We start from the raw sequence: 14270 nt of genomic DNA on the forward strand, positions 1-14270 counted from the left end.
CGGCAAAATATAAACGGGTTATTTGTATGTGAACTATATGCATTTATAACCCCCAGTGAAAAATAATGCACTAGGAATATCTGCAAAAACAAAACAACAACAAAAATTGCTGTGTAAATAACAGCGTAGACCACTCACAAATATAAAGTAATTTTAATGGCCTACGTGGTTATGTCTCAACCAACAAGAAACAGCCTCTGTTAAGTTACAAAATCTGCTACAATGTAATATTAAATGTTTAAATATTTATACACTTAATTAGGTATATCATGTTTATTTGCTGTTAAACGCCAAAAGATGGTTGAACAGAAAATAATAACTTTTCTCTCCCTCCTCCCTCCCCCCTCCTAGAATCCCATTAGTGATATTTAATTCCCACAGAAAATTATGTATTCATTTCCTTACATCTGAAACATAGCATGTTCTCCAACAAGATCAAACCCACGGCTGGCTAATTTATTAGTCTAGTTAGGCCTATACATATTGATCATGATCCCTGAATCATAAGTCCACAAAGTAGGCTTAGCTATTATAGCCATTTATTTATTTATTTATTTATTTATTTATTTATTTATTTATTTATTTATTTATTTATTTATTTATTTATTTATTTATTTATTTATTTATTTATTTATTTACTTACTTATACACCTATAGATTTTGAATCGATTTTTATTATCTTGCAGATAAATTAATTTACATAATAAGAACAAAAAGTTATCTTTCCACTAATTGTGTTTAATATCTGATGTGTAAGTCTAAATAATTCACTCAGTGGGATTTCTCTACAGTCTGATATACTTGTACTAACAATTAAGTATTCTTTATTGTCTTAAACTACTGATTGATTTTAATGATATTGATAATGTAACAACAGAGATAATATATCGTACCTTTTGCAAATGGCTTGGAAAATTAAACAGGGATGGTACAGCATCATCTTTAAAAATTGTATTGCCATTACTTTCCAAAAATCTGTGTCTTTAAAATGAGCCGAACACAATTTTACGTTAGGTGAAGGCACACATTTATCTCTTTTAATAGCAACAAGCCACTTTGCAAGTAGCTCGGGTTTTGTGTTTACCGCTGTTTCTACCTATTTAATGGCGGCGTAAACATGCGCAGACTGGTTTCAATTTTGGACAGCATACCAGCGCTTCGTGTGAGTCTAGTATACTATTATAACGTCTTTGGGTGGATCATCAGTGACGTCATCGTTGAAATTCGGAACACCGTGATGCCATCAGATTGCTCAGCGCTGAGATTCGGAATACTCTCAGACGAATGGCATCGTGCACTGTTGTGTCATGGCGGTGTGTTCTGCTTTGGTTCTGCTGTATTGGTTGTAATGAGCACAACGCAAAAACAATATGTTAATGGCTTATGAGCGAACATGTCAACGGACCAGTTATTACTACTGATTCAAGAAATAAATTATTTATGCTCTCTCTTCTTTGAACGAGATGACGGTACGAAAATTTCGCAAAATCTTGCTAGCGTAGCACAGACAACTACTTGCACGGCCGCCATGATAGCCATCGAACCTTCCAGCAGTTTTGTTCCTATTTCGCTGCAGCGTGACGTCATTGTTGTCCACCGGTCCGGTGAGATTCGGAATACGCTGATTGCCAAATCTAGCTGTCATTGCCACTAATACCTGATGGCTTTTGCCCGCTTACAGTCAGTCGTTTCAGCTATTAGTCGAGGTGTTGTTTTATACTGTTGTGCGCTTCGATATGTCCGATAGTGGTTAATGAGTGGTGGAGTAGCCAGGGCCTTGTAATTCACCTGAAGATGTAGAACAAAGAAAACAGAATATGTTATTGGCAGAGGAGCGAAGCTAAGGAAACAAACTGTTAAAATTGTGAGTAATGTCAGGAATTTTATCCATAGAGTAATCGAAAGTGGTGGCAGTTTAATGAGTAGAAATCTTACTTACTTAACATCGGATGCAACTGGCGTTGGCATTACTACAATAAAAAAATATATCGGGCATAGACATTCAAACTGACGATTTTACTTGTGATTTACTTCGTCGAACAGTATATGAACTGTACGCGAAAGGAATATCGCCAGTAGCAAATAATCTTAAGGAAATAATGCGTGAGAAAAGGGCAGACAGTGATATTGTATTTCCTTATGGAGTTACAACAGTGAGAAGATTATTTTGCGGCATGGAATTTTCGTATAAAACAGTTTCACGAAAAGTTCTTAAATCCGAAACCAACGAAATAGTTGTATGGAGATACAGATATTTACAAGATATTAAAAAGTATAGACAACAAGGATACGATGATATGTATTTGGACGAAACTTGGTTTGATACTAATACGCGAAAAATGAAGACCTGGTTGGATGACACGGAGAACTGCATGGTGTGTTCCGAATCAGAAATGTGACAGAATTGTAATTGTGCACTGCGGAGGACGTTCTGGTTTCGTGGACGAAGCTCTCTTTGCGACTCATCAGAAGATGGAAAACGCTCCTGCCGATTACCATGGCTCAATGAACTCTGAAATTTTTGAGGACTGATTTGAAAACTGTGTGCTGAAAAGATTAGAAGATCCGTCGGTAATTGTGTGAAATAATGCAAGTTATCACAGTCGTGTGCTAAATCCAAAACCAAATACTTCTTGGAAAAAAGATTCAATCATAGAATTTATGAAATGTCATAATATTACAGTGCCTGAGCCAGTACCCATAATACCAGTTCTCGAAATAGTATATGAATAATTACCGTTAAATGAAAAAAAAGAAGAAATATGCAGTTGATCAGATGGCCACTTTCTATGGACATTTGATGTTAAGACTTCCACCATATCATTGCATACTTAATCCAATTGAAATGGTATGGTCTCAGATCAAGAGGAAAGTGGCATCTCGAATTATTAAATCCAGAACACTAAATGAAATACACAATCTACTGAATAGTGCATGTGCTAGTGTAAGCGTTAACAACTGGAGCAACTATATAGATCATGTAGAGAAAATTGAAGAGAGCTAACGCAGTGTACAGTTTGTTTTCGACAATGGTCCATTTGTGATTGACGTGGATGCATCAACAGATGATGATTCGGACGAGAATTAGATTTGAGGTATGATCTGTTTTAGACATAATTATTTTTATTAAATTTTATGTATGGTTACGTATTCTTACTTACTTTAAAGAAGCATATACATTTTGAACAACAAAAAAATAATTTGCAATTCTTTTTTGTACACGTAACTTATATGGGTCATTCTCACGAAACCCATCACATTTCTTTCGCCTGCATAGATTTCTGTAATATCTTGTAACTTGGAAAATGTCTCCTGTGTAAATAATATAGGACTATTACACCTAGTTATTCACCATAAACATAGATCGATACTATATTTTCTTACCGCCATGCATAGCTTGGAGTACCCCAACATGTGGACACCGTGGATGTCCCTCACTAGAAAATATAAATTTCAATGAATATCACCTTTAAAGTATAAATCCGATTACAAAGAAACACATTGTATTGAAAAGTGCGTTAAAGGAAGTAAACATCTCATATACAACTCTTTTATAAAAGTGCCCAATGTCACTACAGAAGTGGTGTAGTTTTTGTCGACGAGTTTTAGGCTTTGCCATGGAACGGATGATTCTTCGCTTTGAATTTGCCGCTTTAAAGGAGGAGTTCAATGTGGTGCTCCCAGAACATCCGGGAGATAAAGACGGTGAATTTCCAGTGCTTTCGCAGACACACAAAAATCAGCACTTGAGTATCAAGTTCAAAAGCAGCATCGAATAGCAAGTGTTCATTTTTTAAGTGGACACCGCGGATAAAGTGCCAGCTCAACTACGGATGGGGGAATTACCAACTCCTGGGCAAGTAATGACTTCATAGACTACTTATCTAATATGGTCGGAAAAATTAATATGCTTAAAAGTAATTAGAACACACCAGCGCAAAGTCTGAAATGTGGACACCGTAGCCGTAAACAGAGTCCATTTACGAGGCGCATCCAGAAAGTAAGTTCCCCTATTAAAAAAAAAAGAACACACACTTTCAGGAAAACATTTATTGGCAACAGGTACAGCAATGTTTCAGCTATTTTTCAACATAGCCACCATCAGAATTGAGACACTTGTCGTATCGTGGGATCAACTTTTGTATCCCTCTGTCGTAGAACGCTGCCGCCTGTGAATGGAACCAGCGTGTGACAGATGTCTTCAGCTCTTCGTCATTGCCAAAACGCTCACCAGAGGACAGGAATTTCTTGAGGTGCAAGAAAACGTGAAAATCGCTGGCAGCAAGATCAGGACTGTAGGGTGGATGATCAAACAAATTCCGTCAAAACAGCTGCTGTGCGCCGAGCCGTATGTGGACGAGCATTGTCCTGGAGGAGCACAACACCTGCAGTAAGCATTCCACGCCTCTTGTTTTGAATGGCACGTCGCAATTTTCGCAGTGTTTCACAGTAACGGTCAGCGTTCACTGTTTCACCTCTTGGAAGGAAGTCAATGAGTAGAATGCCCTTCCTGTCCCAGAACACCATGCACATCACTTTCCGTACCGACAGCATCTGTTTGAATTTCGTCCTGACCGGAGATCCACTATGCCGCCAATGCATTGACTGCTGCTTGGTTTCCGTGGTGAAGTGCGAAATCCAAGTCTCATCGCGCGTGTCCATCCTGTCGAGGAACTCGTCGCCGTCATCATGATACCATTGCAGAAATGTCAGTGCTGCTCCTAAACGTTGCATTTTGTGTTCGGGTTTCACCCACCTGGCACACACTTTTTTGAACAGCAGGTTCTTAGTGACAATCTCATGCAACAAGGATCGTGATATCTGCGGAAAATGGCTGCTCAGCTCCGTAATCGTGAAGCGACGGTTCTCCATGATGCACTGCCGCACCAGCTCAACATGATCATCATTGATGAGGTTCGGTCGCCCACTGCGCTCTTCATAATGGACACTTTGACGACCTTCGGAGAATTGCCTACACCAGCGACGCACAGTCTGCTTACTCATGATGTTTGGTCCATAGACCTGACAGAGCTGCCGATGAATTTCAATTGGCACAATGCTTTGTGCATTAAAAAACTTTATCACCGACCGAACCTCGCAGGCGGCGGGAGAAGGAATAAGAGCTTCCATTTCGGACCACTGCTGCCACGCTACTGGCACCAGGCGGGACCTGACCGGCTGGCATATGATTGATACGTCATAGATCTGTTACGCATGCGCAGTTGACACGGCTAATTACGTTTACTTTCAAAGGGGAAAAATCGGGAAACTTACTTTCTGGATGCGCCTCGTATTTAGGACGGGGTATTTAGTTCACAGTCCATGATTATTATTGATGTGATGTTTATGATGTACAGTACGTGGAAAAATATGGTCTCTACGTAGTGCTATATGGATACAATATGTGTCATGCGACTGTGTCATGTATTTGTATTACACGATGAGTGGTGGTAAACTGACTAGAGGACGGAAAAAATATGAGATTAAGGGAAGGATAATAAGAGAAAATTTAAAGACAAAAATTTATAAAAGTAAAAAATCTGACGTTTCATAAAATGTCAAAAGTCGAAACGTGCAACTTGCAAGGAAAATAGAACAAGAGCGTTTGCGGTGAAAGCAGATCCTGAAAGGCACGCTGCTTACATAGCGTCGGAGAGTAAAATATGGGCTGAGAGGAAGAAGCAAGGAAAAATTAAGACAGTTTCGGTCATGACTAATAGAGAATTAAGAGAGCGAAGGAAAATCGAAGAGAATAGATGAGAGAATATTGCACGAAAATTAGGAACAAATGTATTCAACAATGTAACCATAGTAATTTGGGAAAGGATGCAAAAATCTGTCCTGCTAATAAAAAGTAGTGAAGTTATTCGAAAAATGAAAGCCGAAAACATTAAGCTTCAACGTTAAACAGAAAAATTGAAAAAGCATTATTCATTTGTAAAAAAAAAATTAAATAGGTCTATATTGTACTCCCTCTCGTATCACAGAGAAGAAAAAAGCAAACCAAACTTCCTCGCGTACTTTGCTAAGAGGACGTCCAGTTCCTTCTGACATTAAAAAGAAAGTAATCCTTGGAGAGATGCTAGAGCAACAATTAAAATCTTCATTCTTTTCTGTAGGATATAAAAGCAAACAAATAGTAAGACGCATCATGTGTGGCAAAATAATTAAAAACTATAAAATGCTATAGCACTGTAAGAGAATAATTTCTCACACAGCTGTGAGTCAGAATAATTCCTACAGACAAAAGAATAGCCACAGTTTAGAGTACAAGCATCCCGTGATCAATAAAGGCGCATCAGTATCAGTGGCGTAAAGAAAGTCCAAATTTGTTAATTTTCAATGAATTGACTTGTTATATCTGTAAATTTGAATGTGTTCACTGTGGTATGGGTCGTGAAAATTTCCTATTGTGTAAAGGAGTTGGTTTGTGTTTTCTACAAAGTGCTTCTTGTTTCTTTGTAGGGCGTAAGTGTGTATGTACTTATAAAAGAATCAGAATTAAAGGGTAAAATATTTATCATTATTGTTATTAGGCTACTATAACTGTAAATCATTTCTTATTTGTATTTAAATAATATCTTCATGGAATACGTGAAATCAGTCACAGGCGTAGCTCGGTCGGTTGCCTGCCGATCCGGAGTTTCGCTCGAGCGTGGGTTCGATCCCCGCTTGGGCTGATTAGCTGGTTGGATTTTTTCGAGGTTTCGCCAACCGTAAGGCGACTGTCAGGTAATCTATGGCGAATCCCCAGCCTCATCCCGCCAAATACCATCTCGCTATCACCAATTTCATCGACGCTAAATAACCGAGTAGTTGATAAAGCGTCGTTAAATAATCATAAATTAGTGAAATCACTTAGGATTGACGTTTCAGTTACAATTAATGAAAAAATAAAACTGATATAACTTTGTGAACAAGATGTAATAACATTACAGTTTGCTGTTTTACGAATCAGTAAATCTGGGCGTTAATAATGAAATAAAGAGTAATAAACTCTGTAAACCCCATTCCACTCACATCTTACAGGTAAGGTACGGTTTGTTTATGGCGATCATCGTCGGACGCACATCGCCGGCGATTATAAACGCTCGCGATGATCGCCGAGGAGTGGTTTCTTTATTGACGCACATCACTGTAGATTCTCATTTGTTTATTCCTTCATCTACTCTATATGGTCAAGTAAATTAATGTAGGCCACGGACATAACCTAAAAATTATAATGAATAAATCCAAGATAATGAAGTTGCTATTTATTCTAGAAGAGGGAGATGACGATATCAAAATCTCGCATGCGTATTATAAAAGGTACAAGCTACGGACTAATGAAATGTTCAGGAATAGGGTTACAGAATTCTGTTTTAACACATTGATAATGAGACATCTTTATAAAAACGCTACAAAATTTAAGGAATATTTCAGACTCTCACCTGACCAGTTTCATTATGTTGTGAGTTTAATTGAAAATGACAATGTTAAATTCCCTACAAATTTTGTCAAGACCCCCGTAACTCCAGTTGAAAGATTGGCAGTAACTCAGGTTATGAACTGATTATTATTATTATTATTATTATTATTATTATTATCATTATTATTATTATTATTATTATTATTATTATTATTATTATTATTATACTGTATTACATTACATGGTGTATTCTAAACAATAATTAAAAAAAAAAATTGGCTAAACTAGCGCTGAGGTAGTTCCCTTCGTAATCCGCTTATACACTTTACATGTACGAACATGTGATAGGTTAGGTTTGGTTCGTTTGGGCTTTTATTATGCCTTGTATATACGATCAACTACATCTCTACAAAAAAAAAAAAAACGCTATGTTTCAGAATACCGCGTAAGTACTTAGGTAGGCCTAGTCACAGAAAACTTACAGAAGAGAGAATTTCCCCCTTACCCAACACTGAACGAAATTCTCTGGGGCTCGGGCGTGATAAAAATGTAATATGTAATGTAATGTTTAATTTGTTTATTAATTCACAAGCTCATATTAAAAAGAGCATTATGTTGTGACACATATTCAATAATAATTTCGTCTTCAGACCGCGAAAAATTACAAAACGTCTTGATTTGTTTTGCAGCCAAAACGTACAGACGTGGTTAACGTGTACAGATTAGCTATTCGATATTACAACATGACCTTGTCTAAATATCGATTATTGAACACGAATGCGGCGATGTGCGTCCTGAATATGCTTCAAAAGCAACCTCCAGCGATCTGCGCCGCGTCCAACGAACTGAGCTGGCGATCTTCGCTGTAAAGAAACCGTGCCCATTCATTTCAACTGCTAGCAACTCCGGCGACAAACGCTGGCGATGTGCGCCGTAAACAAACCGTACCTTTACTGTTCAAAATGTCCACTATCAGCGTGCATGCAGCTTTCACATCTTCTAGTCCAATTATGGCGAACTCTGGCCTGTAGACCTTCACTGTTCCGAATTTCTTCCGCGGCTGGATCATGTCTAAGTACTCACGATTTGTGGACTCTGGCATCTCGTAGTTTTGAAATAAACTAAAGTGCAGTGGCGGCTCGTGAACTTGTGAATTGGGAGAGCTGCAGTAGATTTTGGTACATACAAATTTCACTTCTTGATACCATTACTAATAAGTATAGGACAAAAATAAATGTACTACATATCGAAAAACCAAAACTTCCTGACTTAGTTGGGAGATGTCTGTGGCATCATTTGCTAATCGCTAAAAAAAACTAATACCATCGATTTCAGTCTGAATTTCTGATCGGCAGACACTCGACTTGCAATCTACCAGTTCATTCTGAATTGTCTTAGAATTACCTTTCAACAGTGGCATATGTTCCAAATGATTTTTGAGACGCTCATTTAGATTACTCGCGAACTGTAGCAACCCACGAAATACACCAGAGTTCTTCGAATCGTTTTTTCATCATGTCCCCTAAGGGGAAGTTCATATTGGCCACAAAATTTGATACAATCAATATTTTTTAAAAATAATTTCACGATTTTTGTCTCACTTCTTGTTTGTGTTTGAGAATATTTGTTTTGTTCGTTTCACTTAATTGCACAGCAATATTAGTTTTGCCTAACGTAGCCAATGAAACAACATTTTTCAGGTGAGACTGCGAAGATTCGTGCATTTTGCTTTTTAGGGGCAAATGTCCTAAATGTGTCACACCACTCCCAGTCCATGCAGCATCACCACCGAAGAGGAGGCAAGGAAAACAAAATACAGATTTTTTTTGTTCATATCCACGTAACCACAAATGGTTAGCGTAAATTTCATTGTTATACTTCCTTACATATATGCACTATTTCGGTTGGATGAAGCTTGAGTAAGATTTAAGTCGGGTAACGAACAACCCTTTAATTTCACTTCATTACATCAATTTTCTCCGCAAGGGAAAGTTGAGAAAAATAAAATTAATATTCTGTAATTCACACACTCATGCTTGCACATTTGCACTGGTTAAGTTACGGTACTAAAACGTCACACCAAAGCAACACTCAGATATACTGATGGTCAACAATTTTCTAAAACTGGAAAAGAAGTCTCTTTCGTATTTTACGTGCTATATCAAAAGGATTCCACTCGTGCAACCATTTTGAGTTAAGGCAAATATTAGGTTCTGCTGGAGGCTGAATATATACGTAATAATAAGGCAAAAGAGAATATTAATTTCGTTATTTTAACTCGATAAGATTCTACAACAATAAGTATGTGAAAAGAAAATAAAAATTGTGTCATTAAATTTCAAGGGAATAGAGAATCCATTTGACGCAGCATTACAATAGCGGTGTGGGAGGAGAGGAAAGATCCCTTGTTGACTGGCTCTGCAAGTCATTGCAGCGAAATATGGGTTTTAAACAGCGGCAGTTTCCCTGTGCTTCCCTTCACCGCTCAACCCCCTGACCAAGCAAGACACACTCTGCAGATATCAGGACGACTTTGAATGCAGTGCCAATTCCAGTACAGTCGACGCGCAAAAAATTATGCATAAGATAATAGTACATATTCCCGCCAGATGAAATATAAAGCAATTTACCAATAAAAGCTTTAACAATTCTTCTACAAATTAAAATAATTATTATTTTTATTTTCGTGTCAAACCAGGGAGTGCTGCAGCTCCGCAGCTCTTATGAACGAGCCGCCCCTACTAAAGTGTATCGCTGTACGTCCAACTGCACACTAATGCAATGCAAACATCACAACAGCTGATCAGTTGCGAGTACTACGCCATCTGGCGTCCCGACAGCGATGCCAGAGTTTTTGACCTTCTGTATGTCACTCGACAATCAATGTTTCCAACGTTTCTTCAGTCGATTAATTTGAAAGCTGTGAATTTTCTAATTAAAATGCTGCTGCAACGTCAACATAACAAACGTTCTCTTCGTTGTTATACAAGAAATTAAAACGTATTTTAAACACTATTCGTAAAATTCGCTATCGAAATGTTGGCATAAAAGTATTATTTCTTCAAAAACCTCGCAAAACCTAGCAAAATGGTATTAGATTTTTTTGTTCCTTATATTTTAATGAATCACATCCTACAATTAATGTACTACCTTACCTTCCACCCTGTATAGAGGCTTGAAAAGAGTAAATTAGAACGTGAATAAACCAAATTAAAAAAAAGACTTTGGAATCCACCTCTTCAATTGTGTGCCATCTGTTAATTCTTCTGATGTCTTTCCGACCTGTTAAAAGGTTTGCAGACATTGTGTCTAAAACTCTGTTGCCTTCTGGTAGCACCTAAAGCAATCATCAAACGTGCTGAATTGCACTTTCTCTTCAGAATGGTTAAGTTCCACCTTAGAAAATGAACAACCAATCAAATTTCAAATTTGTGAGCGTAATAACTTTAAGTGTAATAACTAATCATAACTGTAGAATTTTGTAGTTTCAACAATAGGCTTACGCCTTGGCCTCGTTGGAAAATTCATTTGCATATTGGTATCAGAATCGTTTCATTTCACATCTAAAATGGATAAGTGGAAATTTGAAACGGGAACAGAAGTCGGGAGTGAGGGCTGCGTCAAGCTCATCGAGTGATCCAACTTGTGAAGTATGTCAATACGACAGAAGTCAACCATGTGTAAAGTAAAGGAAGTACGATGAAACTTATATTAGATTTGGGTTTTGCTCTATGGGTGACAAGGATTACCCAAAGCCGCAGTGTGTTGTTTGTGATGACATTCTTGCTCACAATAGTGTTACAGTCTAGTATATACAGTCTCGAAGCTCAATACGTAGTAAATATGCAAACCTCTCAGATGCAAACATTAGATAGTTGCTCACCACTAGTATCGCTAATATCGCCTCATTACAGGCAATGCAAAATAGAACTGTCACAGTCTATTGTTTTTAGCACCCTCAAAACTCAAACTTCGTGACTGTATATAGTAGACTGTGGTAGTGTGAATCCTTCTCCACTTAAACGCCATTTCCACTGATTTTCAATTCCAGAATAGTTATAAATCTTTGCCATTAATTACTTGTAAGGAGTTCCCAGTGTTGATGAATAATGGTTTCTTTAAGTGCTACCAGAAGGCAACAGAGGTTTAGGCACAATGCCTGGCGCCTGCAAACCTTTTAACAGGTCGGAAGGACATTTCTTATTTCCCTTTTCTCTCGCATTTCTTTCTTGTATGTCTATTTGTATTCTGGCCTGATGGCCTTAACTCAGCCAGATTAAATAAATAAATAAAATAATAAATAATAACAGCCTTATTACCTTTTCCATCCACATATTTGTGCGAGAGATATTTTTCTTCATATGGCTACCTAAAAAAATAAATCCAGGAACAGACTGTACTGAAAGTGATCTGAAATTTCCTTTAACTTCTTTGGTTCCTGACTTCAAAACTCGTTCTTGTCATTGAATTTTAATTAAGAAAATGAAAAGGTTTAGGTTAAGAGAGAGGTTTAAAATATTGAAACTATGCTGCAACTTAAGACGCGAGAAATTCTGTCACTAATTAAAACATTTCAATAATATCAACAAAGTAATTCTCAGTGTGTGTGTTTATATTAAAATGTGTGAACTCTAATAATATGACTTTAAATATAGGAAAATGCGCTATTGTATTATTTGCTTGCCTATTTAATTTCGATTTTAATTTTTTAAATGTAAAATACCTTATTTGAGTTTTTGTAATTTCAATATTTTAAGCGCTGTTGCGTCATTTTTGGAGGGGGATCCTAGGGTAACTACAGAAACTTGAAGTTAATTTGAGGTTGTTAAATATAAATATACAGGGTGGATTTCCAGAGCGAATAGTTCATGTTATCTGTAGGGCCGTGACATCGGTATATTTGTATTAGTCCGAAGTGAACCTAAGACGCCGGTCAGAATGTAGTCGGCGTTTGAAGTACAGGCAGTGGAAGCGAATTTGACACATGCCTAAGCAAGCACGTTCCGTGTTTTGTATACGATTATTGCGTGTTATAAAATAATTTATATTTGTTACTGTTGCTCCCAGGTATTTGAATTTTTCCACCTCTTCAAAGGATAAATTTCCAATTTTTATATTTCCATTTCGTATAATATTCTCGTCACGAGACATAATCATATACTTTGTCTTTTCGGGATTTACTTCCAAACCTATCGCTTTACTTGCTTCAAGTAAAATTCCCGTGTTTTCCCTAACAAATATAAATGACACTCGGGAGGCAATTAAACGCAGAATAAATATGGGAAATGCGTGTTATTATTCTGTTGAGAAGCTTTTGTCATCTAGTCTGCTGTCAAAAAATCTGAAAGTCAGAATTTATAAAACAGTTATATTACTGGTTGTTCTGTATGGTTGTGAAACTTGGACTCTCACTTTGAGAGAGGAACAGTGATTAAGGGTGTTTGAGAATAAGGTTCTTAGGAAAATATTTGGGGCTAAAAGGGATGAAGTTACAGGAGAATGGAGAGAAAGTTACATAACGCAGAACTGCATGCATTGTATTCTTCACCTGACATAATTAGGAACATTAAATGCAGACGTTTCAAATGGGCAGGGCATGTAGCACATATGGGCGAATCCAGAAATGCATATAGATTGTTAGTTGGGAGGCCGAAGGGAAAAAGACCTTTGGAGAGATCGAGACGTAGATGGGAGGATAATATTAAAATGGATTTGAGGGAGGTGGGATATGATGGTAGAGACTGGATTAATCTTGCACAGGATAGGGACTGATGGCGGGCTTATGTGAGGACACCAATGAACCTGCAGGTTTCTTAAAAGCCATTTGTAAGTAAGTAATGATCTTCATCAAACTCGTGCCATTCACTAATGTAATATCCAAATCATGAGATGGCTTAATTCTGTTCTTTCTTATGTGTATACGATGGCACTTTTGAAATTGGATGTAACTTAAACATAAGCAAGATGTGAATGATATGTTCCACAACTCAAATTTTCGACATTGCAGTCAAGTTGTACTTATTATTATATATAACTCTGTTGTGTTTGCAGCGTTGCGTCGTAGTCCAGGAAGTGTTTGCAGAGGGTTTGATGTCTCAAGATGGTCGCCTCAGACCTGGCGATCAGCTCATAGAAATCAATGGTATTGATATGACAAATGCTTCTCACCATCAGGTTTGTAACACTGTTATTTCCTTTTAACCACATCATGTTTTTAAAGTAACATTTTAAATAAAATAAGAACTATTTAGCCTAATCAAACAAATAAATTTATCCATTGTTGGGATTTGCATTAAATCCGTCAATGGAGTGACATCATGAACTGAAAGATCCAGGTACAGCGGACTTCTCATCATACCAAACAGCAGGGTCCATAGGACAGAATGTGCCTCCAATTAAAATCTTATTTATTTCACATCTGATATCTCTTTATACTAGCATTGACTTCATTGGTTGATAAAAAAAAAATGCTTTTTACTAGTTTCATCAGTGTTCATCAAATTAATAACTCTCAATTTTCAGTCACATCTGTGCCTACGCCTATATAATTAGATATCAAATTATGGAATATTTGAAAGCATGATTCAGCATTTTCACATTTCAAGACAGAATTCCAATTTTCTTGTTCTATAAACAAAATGAACTCATCATAATAATTATACTTCTTTTTACATAGAGAGGATAATGAAAAGGAGATGTATTCGAGTTTTTAATTCCAATTTCGAATATTGCAATAAATACATAGTGGTCGATAATAGCGCTACAAAGAACTGCTGGTACAATTTTCAAGTTATTTTTTGTTTCAAAAATTGTGATCAACACAAGACTTAGAATCAGGCCGAGAATTTAACAAATCCACATT

At 37.0% G+C, this 14270-nt stretch overlaps 1 protein-coding gene across 8 annotated transcripts in view; it reads left to right on the forward strand.

Annotated features, from left to right (window-relative positions):
- The window catches only part of LOC138707383 (ligand of Numb protein X 2-like), a 474351-nt gene that overhangs the window by 362887 nt on the left and 97194 nt on the right, over positions 1–14270 (forward strand). For 7 of the 8 annotated variants that reach the window (XM_069836718.1, XM_069836720.1, XM_069836722.1 and 4 more), the window contains one exon: positions 13460–13582. The exons of the other annotated variant lie outside the window; for it this stretch is intronic. In XM_069836718.1, the coding sequence (XP_069692819.1) occupies positions 13460–13582 (123 nt within the window). The remainder of the gene's footprint in view (positions 1–13459; positions 13583–14270) is intronic. 8 annotated transcript variants of the gene reach the window in all.

Source organism: Periplaneta americana, chromosome 10, assembly GCF_040183065.1.
Source record: "Periplaneta americana isolate PAMFEO1 chromosome 10, P.americana_PAMFEO1_priV1, whole genome shotgun sequence".
NCBI classification, from domain to species: domain Eukaryota; kingdom Metazoa; phylum Arthropoda; class Insecta; order Blattodea; family Blattidae; genus Periplaneta; species Periplaneta americana.